Source organism: Nelumbo nucifera, chromosome 5, assembly GCF_055504915.1.
Source record: "Nelumbo nucifera cultivar China Antique chromosome 5, China Antique-T2T, whole genome shotgun sequence".
Taxonomy (NCBI): Eukaryota; Viridiplantae; Streptophyta; class Magnoliopsida; order Proteales; family Nelumbonaceae; genus Nelumbo; species Nelumbo nucifera.
Window position 1 is genome coordinate 41,120,078 of NC_142653.1, and position 22,353 is coordinate 41,142,430.

The window sequence follows — 22,353 nt, forward strand, 5'->3', positions numbered from 1 at the left end:
AACCAATGTTGGACTATACATGCCCCCTAGTTCCTAAGTGACAAGTAGATCGTAAAATGGTGGCTTGTAGGAAGAAATTGGATGACTCACTTATTGCTGATTTATTATTTAACGAGATTACCAAACTCTATGTCTTTCTATTCAATAGTTCATATAATCCTCAAACTATTGGCGAAACAGAAATAGTCAATAAGAGTTTTGGAAATCTTTTTAGAACCCTTACAATTAGCCATGATCAACAGTGATATCTCTCATTAACACAAACTAAGTTTGCCTACAATAGGTCCAAAACCAGGAGCATCAAATTCAGATCATTTGAGGTAATATATGGGGCCAATCCTTATAGCGTCGTTGATATTGCTATCAATACTTGGCAAGGCCAAATTCATGACAAGGCTAATGATGTGATGTAGAAGCTTAAGAACCTCCAAAAAGAAATCCACAACAAGCTAGAGTCAATGTTATAAATCCCAATACGTCGATAAGGGCGTATCGATACCTTTTTTTATTTTTCTTAATTTATTATTCAAATTTGGTTTAGGGGGAGCCAATTTAAGGTTCCTCCACCCCCTGAATAGGTCAGAACCCCAATACACCCTCTATGGAAACATATCAGGCTGCTCTCGATACGATACGTATCGACCGATACGTGTTGATTTTTTAAACTTTTGCTAGAGGTAGCTAATGCTAACTACAAACAACATGATGGAAAGAGAATGAAAATAGTATTTAATGCATGAGACTATCTTTGGGCCATTTTAACAGAACACCATCAACTAGTTGAGCACGTGGAAAGTTAGACACCACTAAAACTATTCAACCATATATATAACCATAATGTCTTCAATGTCAAACACTTGGTATCGTATGTTGGCGATCATTCAAATGATTACTTAAATCCAATGTTATATTCTCTCCAACCCAATGAGGATGATGTAATACAGGAGAATGCCAATAAGTTCTATGCATGTTAAGAACACTCCACAACCAATAAGAAATTGCAGTAACGTTATTGATCCAACCTAATAATCAATTACCAAGTTAATGCCAGAACTTCTATCTTAGTTCGAATTTACCAAATTAGCATCAATGTGAAACTTTTACCTTAATTCATAATTACCAAGTTAGTGTTAAATCATGATTTCTAAATTTTTGTTCAATTAGGACTTTCTTTTTAAAGATTTTTAGTAAAATCCTATTAAAGAGTGTTACCATATTTTAGAAAACTTCTTGTAGGAGTCATAAGGGCATAAGTTTATATAGAGTAGCTAGGGTTTGTTTCCATATTACGCTAACCTTCTTGAAGTTAATGATGTTGCTGAAACCTCTCATGAAGTTTGGTAAAATGTCCAAAATACCTATGCATTTAGTTACCTTTGACCAAAATGTTTATTTATCAAATTTTCCCCCCATATCAATGGTGTAGGCTCAATTTGAAAAGAGTACGAATGCAAATATGTACAATACAAATACATATAAAATATAAGGTTTTAATCTCTATATATTTATATTTGTACTCCTTCCAATCTGAACCTTAAAGATAAAGTTGGAACTTTAAATTCTCTATATTTTTGTTGTTTATAAAATTTTTATAGGTTTCGTAGAAACCAGCCTCAATAAAAATTGTATGGATATTTTGGAATTACCAAAGTGTTTGCAATTACCAAACTTTAGGGGAGGTAGCAATGGTCAAAAACTTCGGAGTAGGTTTCAACAATTTACACGAGCTCAAAGTTAAATTGATAACCTCACCAAACCAACAAACCGTAGACGGGTAGTTGAAACTATGTAGGAAACCACATTCTTTTATTTTCGGATATTGATAATAACAAAAATAGATCCTTAAAACCAAGACACCAAGATTTAGCAGAACAAATGAGTAAGGATTTCATCAGTAAATTGTTTTTTCAGAAATAAAATACAAACAGTAGTTGTAATAATTGATACTAGACTATTAAGTATTAACAATGAGAGTGGAATGTAACCGTGCTAGCACAAGTGTGTAATGCAGAGTCCGGATCTGCTGATCACAACACATTCCTGGCCACGTTCACCCAACCACACATCGAGAACATCTGTTGTACATGTGTTGTGGTCATCAGATCCAAACTCGTAATGCACAAGACATCACAGAATAAACCGGTGCAAATATTGCTATAAAAGCCTCCCACAAACTGAAACAGATCATTGGAAAACATGAGTTAGAAAGTGATTTCAGAGGAGAATTTAAAACATATATTGCACATTGGGCGTTGATATTTAGATTTAAGCCATACATGATGCCAATATGTAACAAACGTGGCAAACAATAAATAGTAAGAGAGGTAAGAAACCGCTCTACAATTGAAAATACCAGTTAGATGGCATAAAAAATCACCCGATAAAAGAAAAAGAAAACTAACTATAAAAGAATTACTTTCCATCTAAATGCCTTGTAATCTTACAGCCGTCGTTTGGAGGATTTGGCTGAAGACGAGCTGGCTGTGGTTTTCTTTGAACCTGGGAAAGATATAGATATGAAAAGAATAAGAGCTCATTACACCACCAGAATATAGTTGGGACAAGGTTTAAATGATTTTTCTTGTTTATTTATTTTTTTGAGGGGTGAAAGGCTTAAATGATAATGAAGATTAAAGAATATAAACTAATCCGCAAGATATCAAACTATACATACCTGTTGACAACTTGGACAAGTGCTTGGATGATGAAGATGATGATGGCTGAACTAATGCTGCTTGTCCCTGCTTTGGTGGCGGTCGAGGGATTTTAGGTGGTGCTCTATCCCTACATCATATTTTTTGAAATATTAACCAAACATAATCAAGGTCCAGTATATAATGCTGCAGCAATATTTAGAACCATGGCCATGTATCGTATATCCCACGCCCTATAGAGGCATTATCAGGACAGCAAAGGTGACATGATATGAAAATGTTTACATTCATTACACCACCTGAATACCAATTGCAGAGCTAACAGATCTGAAAATGGATATTACGTGGCTTGAAGGTAAAAGACAACTCTTCATGGTACACAGCTTTTTTCCAAAATATAGATCCCTAAGGTCATGTCTTTTGTGGATGAACTTAACATCAAAGTTTTCAACCGACAATTACACTATCAAAGTTTTTTTCTATAATTTTCTGCATTTTCTGAATTTTATCTATTTTTTATTTCTATTATTTGATTTGTGATATCACCAGCTAACCCATTTGACCAAGAAAGATGTAACACCGACCTGCCAGTTGCAGAAAAAAGCAGTTCTATTTCCATGTTTTTCAAGACACTGGTTAATATACGACACAAACATGAAGATGCCTATATAACCTAAATATGATACTGATTTTCTAAAAGATAAATAACAATTAACAAGAATGGAATATTACTTGTACTCCTATCATTTATCATTTGCAATCATGTCTTCTATCATACAGAGCCCGCTTACTTGTACTCCTATCATTTGCAATCATGTCATCTTTTATACAGAACCCGCATAGCTATTTCAGAGAAAAGAAACACCCAGATTCAAAAGCTCATAGAAGTACTACTAGAGTAAGTCATACTATCAAACCAAAAGCTAATTCCACGCCGACATTGGTGAATATGTGAAAACTCATAACCCTATATTTGAGAAAATAAAAAAGGACATTAACCAATGATGCCCAGTCGCCCAGATACCAGGGATTTTGGAAGGGGGAGACTGGATACACACCCAACTTTTGACCTTTCTTTTTGGCACTAAGTAGCTACTCGGATATTTTATAAAACAAAGGCAAAAGACTTTAAAGAAGAGAAGAGTTTCTGAGTTTGAAGCACTTCATGATTTGGAACATTTACAGACAATAGCCATCCAAGATAATATGAGAAGTATTTTGTTACATTTAGACATATTAATTGAAATGATTATTTCTTCATGGCACTTAATCAGATCATTGACCAGAGTTGGAAAGTAAGATAAACAAATTTGAGAAGCTCCATAATCAAATCAGTATTCACGTAACTGTTTCATTGTTCTAAAATGTATACACCCCAAACTCCTAATTTTCAAATTTTCATGTAGTGCAATACCATGCATTTCAACTCCCAATCCAGGCACCCACCTTAGGGCCTATTCTGGTTACTAAGGTATGATGACTTAACCACTACCCTTTGTGACCGTTAATCCATCTGGGTGCTTAGAGAAAACAGACACTCACGGTTATACTTTTCTACAACTACTAAGGTAAGAATTATATTTGCAAAAATCCAAAGCCTCAAGTAAAAATACTCACTTGTCTGCATTCTCTATTGTCTTTGAACTTTCAGGGAAAAGGGTGAACTCAACAACACTGCATATTGAGCCATCAGTTTCAGTACCCAAGGAAAGAACACCATCTGATATGTCACTTAACCTCTCCTCAGAATCTGCATCCCCAAAACCTAAGAGTTCAATATCTGCAGGAAAATTTTCTCCTGCATCCCCTGTAGCATGCTTTAACTGAGTGAAAAATTCTTTATGGTGCCTGAAGTCATCCATAGATTGCAGAGAACCAGCTTCAGAATGCTTATCGCTGCACTCTGAGCAGTTATCCTGATCAGAGGCTACTTTACCATGCCCTGAGCCTTTCCCTCTTGACAGTCTCCGGTTTCGCAAAGGAGCCCCATTGAGAGAGTGTCTGCTTGGAGAGGGAGATCCATGCCCCAGAACTCTTGTGCGCTGCTTCTCGCCATTGGCACCAGAAGACACAGTTCTTTGATCTTTTAGCAACTGTAACCGCTCAATTTCCTCATCTTTCTTTGCAATTGTGTCCTTAAGTGATGCCACCTGCAAGGCCAGAGAGAAGGTAATGAAAAAATGGACTTCAAAAGAACATGAAAGAACAGTTCTTTTATTATTAATAAAGCACTCATATCCGAACATGAAAGAACACATGCATATTAAAGAAATGTCCCATTTATTTGTGTATTCCCTTTTCTTTTCTGTGCCAACACATTTCTTGCTTACACAACGTATTAAAAGTGAGAAGCAACAGATGTGGTCCCTAAAGCCTGATGATACACTTGAATGAAGTGAGGTGCCCCTTTGAAAAAGAAAGGTAAACCCAACATACAAGAATATGCAAATTTAATTTGAAGAAATACAATATTTTGAAAATTAGCTTAACTGGTTTGAGCACACTGTTATTAAGATGAAGGTTTTAATCTGGTATGTTTGAAGTCCTACATAAGACAAACTATTTATATTTAAACATCACATTTCAACCTAAAATACAGGTAATTACCTATTTAGAATCAAATCAAGTTTTTTATCAATAACTGTGAAATTTCATTAATATGAGAGGAATAAGGATTAATTCATCAAAACTTAGAAACAAGCCATAGATAAAGTGCATCTGGGTTAATGCAAGGATCACCCCCACAATATGAACCTTGATTGTGAGTTTAGGCGCATTAGAGGCATCCCTTCTAAAACACTGAACATACTTTTTGCACATCAGTAGTCACCTAAAGCTTCTTTGATTGTTACAGTACCTGAAGGATATAAAATCCATTAATGAGAGAATAATTTGTAGAGCTTGACATTGATCCAATGGAGTTAGATGATTTAACATAGTATCTAACTCAAAGAAAACAATGGAATTTAAGGAGGATAAGAGCAAGAAGTGATCGCCAGGATACAGGAAAAACTCACAAGACTTTCCTAGGAACAGAGTATAGGTGTAAAACGGGGGTGGGCTGCCCGTGGGCCTGCAAGGCCCAGCACAACATGGACATGTGCTATGTCATGCATGGGCCCACAACCCCAGGCTGGGCTGGGCCAGGAGGTTGAGACCCGTGGGCCGCACCCGTACCAGAACAGCCCACATTAATAATATATATAGAATTACAGATATAAATAAATAATAATATGTATAATACATTAGTAATATATAAGTATATAAATATGTATTTTTCCTTCATAAAAAAAGAAAAATCACAGTGCCAGCACAGCCCACTACAATGCAGCAACACAACAAAAGTGGGTCATGCCAGCCCGGCACAGCTCACATTACACCTATAGAACAGAGTGAAAACCAAGAAAAAGAAAAAACACCTAATCGAATTGGGGCACTATCAACAAATTTAAGGAAGGATGTTTAGGGATAGGGAGGATGAGAATGAGAGGTTTTACCATGTTTGGAAAATGGATGACAATGCTCCAGGATTCCATCTTGACTTTGATAAGCTTTTGAGTTTTGAACTCTTCTTTAAAGAGCATTTAGAGCACTAATGCACTTTCAACCAATGGTTTAAATTCTGGACTGCCAACATGAGAAGCAGAAAACCCTCCTTGGAAATTAACCTGTGCAATTCTAAACTTCTTTTCTCATTTCATGAGGCATGATCTTCACGGAGACATAATAAAGTTTTGAAAGTTACTTTGCTGAGGGATTTCCCTCTAGTAGGAGTATTCCAACACTTGATCTTATTTCCAGCTTGGAAATTTCACATCTTTGTTTGTGTTTCTATATGCCATGTCGATTCACTGCTGCAAGCCTCATTCTTTCAATTCTTACCCATTCTGGGAAAGAATGAGCAAGAATGAATCACATGAGTATTTGGTTACAAAATTCTTGCATGGGCTATATTCATTTTAAAATGAAAAAGGAGTTCATGGCATAAAAATTATGCTAAATTGCAGCATTGAAAATAATGGTGCCTCATATTGCACATTGTCATTCTTTAAAAAACATTCTACGCCAGCAGTCATAAACCGCTGACCTACTTCTTAAAATACCAGTGGCATAGATTTTTACAGGCGGATGGTCAGCAATCTGTTGTGAAAACATATGCTGACAGATATTGAACACCGGCCATCTGCAGGTAAAAATCTATGCCAGTGGTTTTTGAGACCTAGGCTAGTGGTTTATGACCACCAGCACAAGAGCTTCTTTGAAAGATGAAAATTACACAGTATGAAGCATGATTTTATATGCTTTATTATATTTTAGGACTTTATTAATATATTGTTTTTATTGAATATACTATTATCAATTTCATGAAATTGCTAGATATTTTGTACTTCATGTTATTAAATTTATTTTTAATTTTACAAATTGTAGATTCCATTTCTATTTTGAAGTTCCAAGCTCTTTTCTTCATTTGCATAACGCCCTACTCAATACAACAAACTAAATTCTTTTTAATTAATTTTAAATAGGTGCTAATTGCTTCCATAAAAAAAGAATGAAAATCAAATTTGTAACCAAATGGGTTCAAAATCTATTTTCATTCTTGCCATAAAAAGAATTCATTTTTTTGGAAAAAAAGTGTTTGGTTTGTAGAAACATTTTCTCATTCTACTCGTTTCTACCGTTTTTTTTTTCATTTTTTCATTTTATTATTGGAAAAAATGAGCAAGAATGAAAGTTGAACCAAACATGACCATATCCTCCTCTGGCATTTATTTGGACTTTCACTTCGGGAGAGGTTTGAAGGATCATGAATCAAGTGAGGCTGTATATAATCCAATTGGAATTTTTTTCTTGTGCTTCATTCTTCACAACTTTAAACCTATCACCAAGTACACAAGTGCTTTTGTGAAAGAAAATTGGGGTAGATCCTACCACTGTTTTGGAAATTGTAATAGTAGAGAAAGTTGAATCAAATCAAATTGTGAATCGTAAGATTATTTCTATTTTTTATAAACTTGTGAAAAAATTAAATATAGATATATTAAAAGCCTAAATATAGATAGGAAAGTGACTTTACCCTGTTTTTAATCTATATATACCATATATGTACCTAAAATAATAGAATTTACCACTTATACAATAGAAGCCTGAGATAATATGATCAAGTTTGACTAGAAAGTCAAACAAATCCACATACAATGGCTCTTTATTAACCTATATATGATGGAAAATAAACTCAATTTCTAGTCTTAAATAACGTAAATAAATCATTTTCTAGTAAGGGCTTAAAAGAAAATCTCTCTTGGCATAACTAAATATAAACAAAAACATAACAAAGTAGAGAACTAATTCTTAATTGAATTTATTTGAATCATAGAAATCGTAAGATTTATGAATCAAATCGTAGGATTCAAACAAAAATCGTAAGATTTTTGCAAAAAAGGATTTGGACATAAGATTCAAACAAAACCCCTGGGATTCACGATTCAAATCGTGAATCGCATCATAAATCATATGATTTTGACAACATTGTATCCTATCACCCTCTCAACATACAACCTCATTTTTTTCTTGGGACGTGACACACTTAGAAAACAACACTTTCACGTTTTTCAATCTAGAAGGTCTAACTGGCCCCTTTCTCATAGGTGAGATGAACGGGAAGGCCAATTGTGAACTAACTCCTCATTAACTAATCTCCTATTTGTTTGACAATTAGCTAATCTCAAGTGGTCTCCCCCAATAGAGGTGACCATATTAGCCCGAGACTGTATAACCCAGCCAGGAAATTGCGATACAAATGTATACAAGTATATTCCATATATGTATAAATTCCATGTGTGTGTATTCCATAAATGAATATACTAATTCCATATGTGTATAAAACATATATAAGATATAAATATAAAAGAAAATACCTGTTCCAGTAATTCTCTAACATCTCTTCCCTCTTTGTGGCTCCGTGCAGCACCTAACTCAACTCCAGAGACCCTTTCAGCTAACTTCAAGGTACTTATAGTCTCAGAGTAAGAATCCAAGTCTGGATTAAGCTGCACAAACATGAGGGTCTTGGCCTGACCACCTTAGGAAACATGTAAAAGCACACAGAAAAGAAATGAAAATCAGTGGATGACATATGAAGAACAGTGTAATGTAAATACCACTTCATATGAGCGAAGGACCAGCAAGAAAAATGGTACCCAGAGAACTTTGAAGGACTTGAGTTAATTTGCTATTTCTATAGGGTACATGAGAGCTCTTTTGTGCTAAAGCAAAGATGACATCTCCAAGAGCAGATAGAGATTTGTTTATGTGTTGTGCCTCCCTAAGTCTTTCTCCAGTAGCTTCAGACCGATCAACTCTTTCACTTCCAGCAAGATCTACCAAATGTAGATTACCACGCAAAGTGGCACCAGTAGCCACGTCCGTCCCATGAACATGAACAGTGAGAACACTGCATAGGCAAATCTAAATGTAAGCCAGACACCAGACACCAAAAGAAAGAAATAAATTCATATGGAGATGCACATGTTAAAGATAATAGACAAAAACCTGTGGGACCGGCTGCTTCTTTCATTTAGAGCAGTGGCACCTACAGCCCTGTTCATAAGTCCAATTTGCATCAAATCCAGCACATCTGTGGTTGATTTGACAGGATGCATGCTAGCATCAGGGACAGATAGTCCATTGGGTTGTGCAGTAGTCCAAATTCCAAGCGTGTGCAAGTCAAAGGCAACAAAGATTTTTTGAGAAAAAAGGGAAGAAAAAGATGATAGTGTTTTACACAAGGACAACATGATCCAAAGAATAAACTGGCCTCCATAACTGTTTACAATTTGAATTCCATAGATCAGACTCAGGACCGAATGGATCCCATGAAAGCAATTAGGTTGGGCCACTGTTTAAAAAGGCAAACCACAGGAATGCCTAAGTGCACAGGCAAGGCTCATTTTAAAACATCCACCTTGCTTAATTGGCCACTTCTTCACTCTACATCCCAGAATGCTATTGGAATTTTCCATTAGTCTGGCCAGATCCCCGATTGATCTAAAGGCCTGCAATTATACCCACCAGGATCAACCTTGTATGTCCAAGAATCTCCTCTCACAAATTCCCCAAGGATTAATGAAGTCCAGCAAAGAGAAAAATTTAGTAATCAGCTCCCCAATCAACGGAGTAGGCAATTTCATCGAGACCATTTAGTGGTTACTCATGATCCTCCAAAGACAGGAAATGTGACCAGGTTAAAGAGGCCCCAGACCCATGTATGGGTTTTGGGCTTACCAAGATTTAAAAAGGAAAAAGAAGGCATTACTCGATGTTGGTCCCAGCTATCTGGGGTCTTGGTGGGGTCATTACTTGCTATAATGGTAAAATCTCAGTCTGACAAGCTTGAGAGCGTGGGTTCATGTCTGAGAGTAACCACATTGTGCTAAAACATAAAAGAAGACTAGTATTACCTACCTAGCAAAAACACAAGTGCAAGGACCAGAACAAAGAACATAGAAACCAAATGTCATACTATATTTGCAGAAATGCAGTTGTAAGCTAAGATAAATAAAAACTTAATTACGGAACACAAATCATGCAAGAGAATTGAAGGAAAGATATTAAGGATATCTCTTTTGGGAACCATCGCTTGAAAGTAAATCACGCACTTGTTCATTATATATCTCAACCATTTGAACACCAACTTCATATGAAAAGGAGCCTCTCCTTTTCTGAGAGATCTGAAAAAGGTCATTTAAAGCTCTATAGTTGACACCCCAATCCTCCTTACATGATGCATCTGGACCACTCTGGGAGAAACAAAACTTCAGTTTATAAGGTCTTCGGAACTTCAAAATAAATATCTTTTTACCAAATAGTACCTAGCAATATCTAGATTACTCCAAAGGTAGTTCTCATAGGGAAAGGTATAAAGAGAGTGCATACCATTGTATAGGTCTTTCCCGAGCCAGTTTGACCATAGGCAAAAATGCATATGTTGTAACCATCAAGAACAGAGCGTATTAAGGGTTGGGTGTCTAAGAATACTTCCTCTGAAAAACAATAACAAAGCCAAAACTATCAGTACAAAAGTAACACCCTTTCTACTAAAAGGAACAGATTGTAATTTTAAAAAGTGAGCAAGAAAATAACAAGAACTATCTAACTTTATCAAAATCCAAAACAGGTAAAATATTTTGCAAAGGAAACTAAGAGACCATGCATGATACACACTAATATAACCCAGAAAGCTTGACAACCAAAAAATGCAAGAAAGTAATGCAAACAAAGACATTCAATCAGGCATAACAAAAAAAATCTTTTACAAGAAATAAGTTTAGAACTGTGCCCCCACTACAAGATTAATACCCATAAAAACCAATTCACAACCCATTAAGGTATCGAACAAAATCTAAAAACAGGAGAAGCAATTAGGAAATTTTAGTGCTGTCAATGGATCAGGTTGGGTGAGGAGTAGACCCCGTCGCAACCTGACAAGTAAATGTGCAGAACCAGTTCTGAACCAATCCCCATAGTCTGTAATCAGGGACTGTCACGTCTGATCCAATAAGACAATTGATATCTACTTTTAACCTGTAATGACAAATGTATCAGGAGAAAAATAGCAGTTTTTACGGTGAAAATGGGCTGTCTTCTCTATAAGCCTATATATATATATATATAGAACATCTATGACGCAGGAAAAACATGGTAACAGAAGCAATGTTTTCAACCTGCCGTTGACCTGACTGGTCAAACTGTCACCTGGCCAGGATTCCGGGTTCGGTTAAGTCAAGACCCATCAGATGGTCAAAAACCATTGACTTGGTCAAGAAACGTTTGACCAGGCTGGTTCAACCATTGACCTGGTGACCAGGTCGCAGGTTGCACACTCAATGCATGCAAAACTTTCGAAGGCCATAACTTTGCGGTGTTTTTTTTTTGGGGGGGTAACTTTACAAGATCTATACGTCCCAAGGAGCCGTAGGTGCCTTGGCCTCTATTTTCGCAAAAAAAAAACCCTTTTTTGGCATCAAATTGTAATTTTTAACCTAGGATAGAATCTATATAAATCCCTCCAAAGTCCAAACACCTGCCTCATGAAGACCCGGCCTCTATTTTCGCAAAAAAAAAACCCTTTTTTGGCATCAAATTGTAATTTTTAACCTAGGATAGAATCTATATAAATCCCTCCAAAGTCCAAACACCTGCCTCATGAAGACCCACTACCCAAGTAAGCAATTCTCGTTGTTACCAAGCCAATGGTTATATTAATATCTTGCTTTTTGTCATTGAATACTTTCAAGTTCCTTTCAATCTAGACACAGAAAAGAATAGAAGCCCTTTTAACTTTCCAAAGAAGCTTCAATTTTCCAAAGCTAAAATGATGAAATTATTTCTGAACAAATCCAATATCTCCATTGGGTTGTTTAATAAGAGAAAAGGGGAAAAAGTGGATCATATGGCTCTAACAGTTCTCTCTTCATTGGCACTAAACATCCATTGACCTGGAAAATCCCAAATATTTACTAGAAATTGTAGCTCAGTTAAAGGCATATATATTACTGAAGGAAGTACATGCTAAACCTGTTACAAGAAATGAGAAAATTGGAAGCAAAACCAATGATACTCCCACAGATCTAAATAACAATCCATGTGCAAAGAGTGAGATCCTTCCAAACTAGGGAATCTTCCAAAGACTCATGATAGCCTCATGCACTTATGTTTCACTAGACCAGATAGCACATATACATTGTGTGATCAATCGCTATATACATCAGTCAAAGACAGCTCATGTGACGGATAGAATTTTGTGCAACTTGAAGAGGTGACCAAGAAGAGGAACTCTCTAATGCCAGCCATAATCATCTTTATATTATGGCCTATGCAATTGCAGATTGGGAAATACAATTAATGACCAACAATTTACCCCTGGATACTATACCTTTATTAGTGGTAATTCAGCCTCCTGGACAAGGAAAAAAATAGTTGTTGATGCGTTGTAAGATCCAAGACTAAAGGCAAGTAGCAAGCTATGGATCATAGTGTTCCAAACCAACTTTGGTTAAACACTCTCTTGAGAAAAATGAAGATTGTTTAGTCCCATAAAGCTATGGTGTAATACTCAGACTACCTAGTATATGATGTTCATCCCTAATATTGTTTTGTACAGATTCTCTTCGTACAAAAGGCCTCCATATCTACTCTTTTACTGATCTAATAAAACCATAGTTTAAATTCTCAAAAAAAAAAGTGAGATTGCCATCCATGTTTACTCATAATCAAACTCAGAATTAATAGGACAAAACATAATGAAGTCAGTTACAATATCTAGGTTTTATTGAGAAAGAAAACAAGAAGAAGAGAAGAGAAGAAAGGTTCGAATGGAGAAGAGAGTTATTGTTCACACTCTCAAACTTGGGATTCTATACTATTGAGAGAAATTACAAGTAAGCCCTCATATGGGCCCCCAAATGCAAAAGAACAAGAAGGACAAGAATACCCTTGCACCCAAACAATCTCAACACTCCCCCTCAAACTGAGTATATGTGTCAATCATGCCTAGCTTGTCTAAGTTCTTGGAAAAATTTGGATAATGAAGGCCTTTAGTGAGACAATCAGCCAGTTGGTCTTTTGACCTTACATAGGGTAGGCAAATCTCTCTACTTATTACCCTCTCTCTGATAAAATGTCTATCCACTTCAATATGTCTTGTACGGTCATGTTGCACAAGATTGTGGGCAATGTTTATGGCTGCTTGAGGCCATACAAAGATTTCTTCAAACAACAAACTTTCCCTTTACTATTAGGGAAGCTTACCCAAGAGGTAAGTCCATATACACTTCTTGCAAATCCCCATTAAGAAATGCATTCTTCACATCCATCTAGCATAAAGGCCAAGAGAGATGGGCAGCAAGTGACATAATCACATGAATAGAATTCATCTTAGTAACAGAAGCAAAGGTTTCTAGATAGTCAATGCCATAGATTTAGGTGTACCCTTTGGCTACAAGGCAAGCTTTATACCTTTCAATTGAACCATCAAATCTGTACTTAAAAGTGTACACCCACTTACACCCAACAGGAACCTTATCCTTGGGACAAGGCATAATCTCCCAAGTTTGGTTCTTTATCAAGGCCTCCATCTCTTGATTTATAGCTTCCTTCCAGTGAGGAGTCTGCACTACCTTTGTAACACTACAAGAAATAGAAACAGAGGAGATGGAAAAAATATAGGCATAATAGGATCCTTCCACTCAAGTTCTCAAATGGTCCATTTCTTCCCAAAGAGATTGTAGAGAGAAATACATAGCCATTAAGCCATTGTTCTCTCTCCCTTACGCATACTACAAGCTTCTCTCATAAACCGATATACTCTAGAAGTATTGTTAACAAGTGGTGACAACTTTGTCCCAAATATCTTTAGCAGTTGAGAGGAACATGTAGTTACGAGAAATGTGAGGTTGCATCGAATAGACCAGCCAAGACATTACTAGTGAATTATCCTGTTCCCACTTTGTAAGCTTAAGGTCTTCAACTTTCAACTTCACCTCCTTGCTTGTAATGAATCCCTACTTACCTCTCCTTGTGATAATAAGTTTAGTCAATTAGGAAGGTCCAAACATTTCCCATCATGTTTTACAATGGCTATCATACCACCAGAAACATCAACATTTCCAAGAAACATACTAGAACCCATTTATACATCTTTTGGTGATTCCATACCTCACAAACAACTATATCGACAACCAAAGAGCACCCGAACACCCAACCGAAATACAAACAAACCCAAAAGAAAGGTCCAAACTCAATTAAAGGCTAGAAAAGAGGCCAAAAAGCTAGCTAGCAGTAAAATAGAGGCAAAAGAAAAACTCCCAAAAATTTTTTAAGGTTCAGAAAAATACGGGACCACTTCCCATCATTCCCAAAATAGAAAACGACCTAGAAGAACCAGGTTGTGCAAAACAAAAACCCATCAAACAAGAATTTCTGCGATTTTTCACTTGAAATTTTCACAACAAATCATAGAAGCAACAAACCACAACGAGACATACCAAAATTCATCTAAAATCAGGATGAATCAGGCCATACAATTTTTAGAGATTGTCACCGCCACCTATACGGACTGCTAACATCATCCAATGGTGGTCTAACATTAGCAACTCACCCTTTGAGCAAAAACCAGTAAAGAAAGACTCTCCCACGACCTCCTAGTTGCTTTCATGCCAAGTTACAATATCTAGGTTTTATTGAGAAAGAAAAGAAGAAGAGGAGAAGATAAGGAGAGAAAGGTTCGAATGGAGATGAGAGAGTTACTGTTCACTCTCTCAAACTTGGGATTTTATACTATTGAGAGAAATTACAAGTAAGCCCTCATTTGAGGGCCCAAATACAAAAGAACAAAAAGGACATGAACATCATTGCACCCAAACAATCTCAACAAAGTCAACTATCACTTTATTAGAGAAAGGGTGACCACAAGGAAAATGTATCTACCATTGTGAAGTCAAAAATTCAGCTAGCTATAATTTGTAAAGTTTTTGTTTTGGTTGCTTTTGTAGTCTTTGGTTGTCCTTACAATGTACTTTGCAAGCCTACAGCCTATTGTTCTTTGTGTGCACAATTGTTTATTTAATGAAGTCATTTCTATTATCTATCAGAAAAAAAAAATCAGCTAGTTGTTGTCTTTGCAAAAGGGGAATATGAACCTAAGTTATAGGCAGTCATAGCAAGTTAAGCATTTGGGATGATCATGGGCCAAGCTAAACTGGGCTAAGCACCCATTATAAGGGGCATAGCCCAAGCCTTGGACAGGCAGCATTTCTAAGACTACAACTTCAAAAGTATCTTAAATATTATACATGTTGTATAATTTATGTATCAAATCGTATACATGTCAGTCATGTCAAAAAAACAAAGATAGAAGAGAGAAAAGAACAAACAGTTTGGTGGGTGTCACCTTATGATTGTTGACACCCTAAAAGAGATATTTATATTAAAGAAAGTAAAAGGACAAATCTGCCCTTAGTGTACAAAAGAAAGAGTACAAAAAAATAGATGTACAACAAAAAGTAAAAGTACAAAAATAGCCCTGTGACTAGATCTTCTCACTTTCTCTACACTCCCCCTCAAACTGATGCCTAGGAATAAGCATCAGTTTGTCCATGAGAAATAGATATTGATCCCGAGTCATTGCTTTTGTCAATAGGCCTGCCAATTGGAGCCCGGAGGAGACATGAGGAAGAGATATAACACCCTCAATAAGGAGATTGCAGATGAAGTGGCAATCAACTTCTATGTGTTTGGTGCACTCATGGAAGTTAAGGTTGCAGGTGATTTTGATTGCACTGACATTGTCTGCATAGAGAGGAACAAATGGTGATGGTTCATTAAGTATTTCAAGTAGAATAGCTCGGATCCATATGATTTCACTACACATGGAAGACATAGCTCCTCTGTACTCAGCTCCAATGGAAGATTTTGATACAATAGGTTATTTCTTGCACTTCCACGAGACATGGACACCAGCCAGTAGTGGACCATCGGGTATCAAGGCTCCAGCCCAATCAACACCCGCATAAGCCATAAGGTTAATGGGAATGAAGAGGATAAAAATATCCCATGTGATAAAGTAACTCGTACATATCTAATGATCCGATGAACTGTAGATAAATGAGGTTGTCTTGGAGAAGACACGAACCGGCTCACCAAATGAACTGCATATGATATATCTAGCCAAGTCATGGTGAGATAGATTAAACTCCCCACTAGTTAATGACAAAGAGTAGGATCTTCCAGAAGAGAACCATCATCTTTGCTGAATTTCAAATTCAGTTCTAGTGGGGCATCCACAATCTTGGAGTCACTGAGATTGGCTAGTTTAACTAGATCAGCCTGATACTTTTGTTGGTTAACAAAATAGCGCCGAGAGTTTCGGCTCACTTCAACCCCCAAGAAAAATTATACATGTTGTATAATTTATGTATCAAATCATATATATATATATATATATATGTATATGTATGCATGTATATGTATATGTCAAAAGTCAAGTCAAAAAGACAAATAGAAAAGAGAAAAGAGAAAAAAACAAACAAATTGGTGGGTGTGTCACTTTACAACTGTCGACACCCTAAAAGTGATATTTATATTAAAGAAAGTAAAAAGACAAATCTGCCCTTAGTGTACAAAAGAAAGAGTACAGAAAACAGATATACAACGAAAGAAGTAAAAGTACAAAAAGAGCCCTGCTGCTAGATCTTCTCACTGTCTCTACAATAGATGTATGTATGTATGTATGGGCCTAGGTCCATGCATCATCATCAAAAATAAACAAATAATGTAAATAAACGGCTCTAAGGGACTGTCTGATAATGGATGAAGTTAATGAACTAAAAGACTAATTGTTTTGTCTTTTAGTTGTTAAAATAATAGTTTATAATTCTATATTCACATGGATCATCATCAATAATAAATAAATAATGTATATAAAAGGCTCTAAGGGGCTGTTTGATAATGGATGAAGTCGCTGAACTGAAAGACTAATTATTTTGTCTTTCAGTTGTTAAATTAATTAAATAATAAAATTTTTAAGGATTTAGTGGCCTACCTAACTTTAGTTTCAGCCATCAAGGAACTCACAACCTCCCTAAAATCTTAGTTAAAGGACAAAGTGATAAGCTTTTCAGTTCAGCATTTTCAGCTGTTATCAAGCAGCCCCTATGTGGATAGAAACAAAATTTAAATGATTTCTGAAATTGACAAAGACAAAGATGCAAACCTTGCGTAGCAGTTGGGCCAAAGACCTTGTTGAACTTAAATAATCGATGGCTGTCTTTTCCTTGCTTGGAGGGATTTACAACAACTAACTCACCATTCTCACCAATATATTCTATGGTTGTCTGTTTTCTGTTCTGTCCAGGAAGGAATGGCCTTATCCGACAATACACCCTAATATTACCTATCCAAGAAACACAAAAATGAATTGAAGGACAAAGATATACAACATAGCCACTTGATTGTGATACACAAACCAATGGCACCTTTTAAGTCCTGAACTTCATTATACAGCCTCCGGTTTTCAGCAAGAACCATATGATAATTTTCAGCTGCATCAACTAAGCCTTTAAGCTTTCTACCTGCACAAAGTAAATCTTGAATAACAAATTGAAATATACCAGCATAACTCTAAGAAAAAAAACTAATAGAACAACAAATCCTACCCAAGCGACTAACTTCTGCTAAATAGTTCCTTTTTGAGTTTATAACCTCTTGCTTGATGGATTCAGAAGCCATCCTCAGTTCCTGGAAAGTTCCAAAATATAAATAAAAAACGTAAACTATAAATATCACAAAGAAAAAGGTGAAAATATTCAGAACATGGTTTGCTAAGCGAACCAGCACAGCTTCACACTGAGACTCAATAAAATTCTGGTAGTTGCGTTCTTTTTTCTTCCAATTCTCAGATTTAGAGTCAGTAAATGCCTCAAGTTCTTTAACTTCCTTCTGTGAAGCATCTAAAAGGCATTCAAGTTCTTTTAATCTCTCCTCCAGGCCAACTTTAGTTCCCTTGGCCTCTTCTTCCAATTGCAAGCAGCGTTCTTCATAAGTCCTTTTGGCTATTTGCAATTCCTCCTTCAGTGAAGAAATTTCATGATCAGTGAGGTCCTTCTCTTTCATCAGTCTAAGTGCATCCTGCTCCTGGAGTTTCTTTCTCTCTTCCATTTCAATCTTCTCTTTCTGTGATGAACAAATGAGTATGAAAATAGTAATCCAGCAACTAAATATGCAATTTCACATTATTCTTTCTATCAATAACTGGATGATTTCATTAAGTATTAACTAAGCAAATACAAAGAGGAGAGGGAGATAAACTCTCTTAGCTCCCCTCTCCCAAAAAGAAAAAATAAAATATTACACCATAGCCCAGAATAAATCGTTTCTTCCCACCCCTTGCTTAGCCAAAGCATCAGCTAAGCATTTAACATCCCTCTTAATCCAAATATCCAATGAAACTGAATTTCCACTCCTTGAGCCATATCTCTGAACTTCCTTTTTTCATTTATATATACTCCCACTAGCCCATCTCCTCCTCCTTTTGAAGCCAACCAAGAACAAGCTTTGAGTCCACTTCAATTATCAGTTTGGTAACATTTAGCTCCTTGACTTTCTGTATTCCTTCCATCACAGCAAGGATTTCAGCTCTCAATGAGTAACCTACACAAATAGGGCCAGAGAATATAGCTCTAATAGTGCCATCCTCATCTCTGAAGGCACCCCCTGTGCCTGTAGGTCCAGGATTACCCTCACCACCATCAAAATTCAGTTTGAGAAACCCATCAGATGAAGGGGTCCAGGATGGATTAAGGACAGTTTCCAATGGAGCAGAGTCAGCCACTTCCCTCCACTTTCTCATCAATCAGCAGAAGAAACTCCTTCAAATATTTTTGAAGTCTACACCCAATGGATCACCCAGGTTGTAATTGCTTCAATAAGGGCTTCCCGACTTCTTTCCTTTTCTGCAAATAATCTTTGATTTCTTTCTTCTGCCCAGCACACAACAGCTCTCGTACATCTCCACAAAATTTTGCCTCTTCTGTTCTTCCAACTAGCAAAGGTGGGGTCGAATAGGCTTTGTATAGTTGATGGGGGATTCCACCTTGACCCAAATAAGAAAGAAACCAATCCCAAATTGGAAATACAAAAGGACAAGAGATTAAAAAGCGAAAGGAAGACTCACCATTAGCCTTACAAAGAAGACATCAATGAGGAGATAAGCACCAGTTAGGTCTTTTCCGTTGGAGAAAATCACAAGTATTAGCACTACCAAGAATCACTTCCCAACAGAAGCCACCTATCCTAGGCGGAATAGGCTTACTCCAAAACTCATTAATTGGGAAAAGTTGAACCTGGCTATAATTGGACTGGATTGGAGATAGAAAGAAAGAAGAACAAGTGAAAGTACCTGATGGAGAGAGAGTCCAGATTCTGCAATCCCTTCTTGAAGGGTCCAAATACACTCTCAAGATGTTGGATCAAGGTAAGAACATTGTTGACCTCACAGTCTCTAAGACCTATCCTAAGGCCTAGCTCCCAAACTAGGGGTGATCATTTCAGCCCGGCCCGGAAAACCCGGGCTTGGGCCTGGGATTTGTGTTCAGGCCTGGGCCCACATCAGGCCCACAAATTTTAGGGTCGGGCTTGGGCTTAATACTTCAAGCCCGGCCCGCATATATTTAAACTTGCACATTTTGTGTATAACGTATAAATGGCATGCATAATTTATATTATATGTAATATTTTATATTATATAATATATAAAATAAAAGTTTATATGCATGTTGTCATTTAATATAAAATATTATAGATATGTAATGTTTTATATATGAAAGACATTGGCCCAAAATCAGGCCCAGCCCGGCCCGGACCATTGTAGACCAGGGCTAAGGCTTATGTTACAAGCTCGGAACCCTGGGCCGGGCCGGGCCCGGGCTTTCCCGACCCGGCCCATGATCACCCCTATCCCAAACATATCCAAAGGAGAAGATGGAATGGGTCACAAATGAGGCAATAGGTTCAACCTTCCGATTAGAAATTGCATAAGTTGAGGGAAATTGCTCTTTGAGAGTTACATTACCCAACCATAAATGCACCCATAATTTAACAAGATTACCAGAACAAGGATCATATCTAACAAATGGTAAGAATGAAGGATGGCATGAATAGACTTCCAAGGGGAAGCTCTTGTAGCCCTGGCCAACACACCAGCATCCTAATCATCAGCCACGAGACCATGAATACTGATAATCACCTTCACCCGCAGCTTGTCCCTTTGGCAATCTCCAAAGCCATTTTGCAAGTAGAGCCACATTCTTATCCTGAATAACCCTAGCCCACCAAACTTCTTACTTCTTTTAACCACCTCCCAACTGACTCTGTGGTCTTTTTTTCTCCTCCCCTTGCTCCCATAAGAAATCTCTCATCATTTTTTTCTAGTTGCTTGTTAATCCCTCTTGGAACCCTGAAGACATACAAAAAATAAATTGGAAAATTTGCAAGAGTGGACCTAATTAGGGTTATCATACCCCCTAAGGACAAGTAACACTTCGTCCACGAAGCCAACCTATTGGAAAATCCTTCAACAATTGGTTTCCAAAACCTCAAGGGTAAACCTAAATAGTTCACAGGCAAATTATCCACCTTACAATCCAACACCTCAACTCCTTCAGCAATTTGTCTATCTTCCATGTTCAATCCCACAAGACAACTTTTGTCCTAATTCACTTTCAAAATCGATATTTTCTCAAAGATCAAGACTATCATCATTAAATTTCCCACCCATCATAAGTCATTTCCATCACAAAACAAGATTGTATCATCAACAAATTGAAGGTGAGTGACAAGAATCTCCTCTTTACCAATTCTCCAGCCCTCACTATGTTCCTAGCATCAGCCCTAAGGATCAATCTTCCAAGAACTTCCGCAATTAGAGTGAGCAAGAATGGAAAAAAAAGGCTCCCTTTCCTAATTCCCCTAATAGCTTGGAAATGATCAGCCATGGTTCCATTGACCAAAATTGAATAATGGCATGTCCTAACACATCCTAAGATCCTCCTGCACCATTTATCGCCAAACCCAAAATTTTTTATCACTTCAATCAAGAAACCCCAACCGACAAGATCATATGCCTTTTCTAAGTCTAGTTTACAAATCAATCACTTCCTTCTTGATTTCTTCATTTCTTTAGCACATTCATTGGCAATCAAAATCTGATTAATCATTTGTCTATCGATAATAAAGGCCCCTTGAGCCAATGAGATCAAAAACATAGCCCCAATTCTCTGAGAAAGAACCTTAGCAATGATTTTGTACAAACTATTAATCAAACTAATTGGCATGTAATCTTTTGGGTGCACAGCATCAGATTTTTTATTACACCTCTCCTGAAAAATTAGTTAAAGACTTTCCAAAAATCATTTTTTAATACTTCTTAACAATCTTGGTGGAAAGAAATTGTAAAACCAACCGGACCAGGGGCTTTAGATCTACCCATAGAGGAAACAACCTCTTTGATCAACTCAATCTCAAATCTCCTTTCCAAACAAACCTTAGAGTTTTCAGTTAACTTAGACCATTCTAAACAATCAATCCACATTCTTCTATCCAAGGATCTCCCAAAGATCGACTTAAAATGATCCACAAAAGCTTGGGCAATCCCATTTTGATCAGTCAAAGTGGCATCCCCCACCACCAATTTGGAGACAAAGTTTCTCCTCCTTCCATTAGCCAGAGCATTGAAAACTTTGGTATATCTATTGTCAAGGCAACGCCTATGTGACAAGCACCCTTAAAGGCTCGCCTCACCTAATTGCCAAGTAGTTTTTTATGTTATGTAATAAAATTCTTGTATATTCTTAATTTTTTGAGATTATAATATAAAATAGACATTATTAAACTAAAATATTCATTTTGTGTGTTTATATATTAATTATTAATTTCTTTTTATTATTTTCTTATTTGTTAGGGTTTAATCAACATAAACATTGCTAATTGTTTAGTGAACCCTCAAAGACTTCAAAACCTAAACCAATAGAGAAGAACTTAAAATTTTATCTAACCAACACTTCTTCTTCCGCCTTTTCTTTTATACTTTTCCTAAAACAAAAATAGGGATTCAGCCCCTATGTTTTTTTTAGTTTTCTTTTCTTCT

At 36.6% G+C, this 22,353-nt stretch overlaps 1 protein-coding gene across 6 annotated transcripts in view; it reads right to left on the reverse strand.

Moving 5' to 3' along the window:
* Positions 1–2,212: 2,212 nt before the first annotated feature.
* LOC104587564 (kinesin-like protein KIN-14K) overlaps positions 2,213–22,353 on the reverse strand; it is a 31,725-nt gene continuing 11,584 nt past the window's right edge. For 5 of the 6 annotated variants that reach the window (XM_088887690.1, XM_088887689.1, XM_088887693.1 and 2 more), the window contains 12 exons: positions 18,042–18,383; positions 17,867–17,948; positions 17,687–17,782; positions 17,425–17,604; positions 10,590–10,696; positions 10,275–10,453; positions 9,207–9,371; positions 8,855–9,108; positions 8,573–8,736; positions 4,272–4,804; positions 2,675–2,784; positions 2,213–2,499 (listed from right to left, as the gene is read on the reverse strand). In XM_088887690.1, coding sequence (XP_088743816.1) covers positions 2,441–2,499; positions 2,675–2,784; positions 4,272–4,804; positions 8,573–8,736; positions 8,855–9,108; positions 9,207–9,371; positions 10,275–10,453; positions 10,590–10,696; positions 17,425–17,604; positions 17,687–17,782; positions 17,867–17,948; positions 18,042–18,383 — 2,271 coding nt within the window. In that variant the 3' untranslated portion in view covers positions 2,213–2,440. The remainder of the gene's footprint in view (positions 2,500–2,674; positions 2,785–4,271; positions 4,805–8,572; positions 8,737–8,854; positions 9,109–9,206; positions 9,372–10,274; positions 10,454–10,589; positions 10,697–17,424; positions 17,605–17,686; positions 17,783–17,866; positions 17,949–18,041; positions 18,384–22,353) is intronic. The other variant, XM_088887694.1, reaches the window with a different exon arrangement.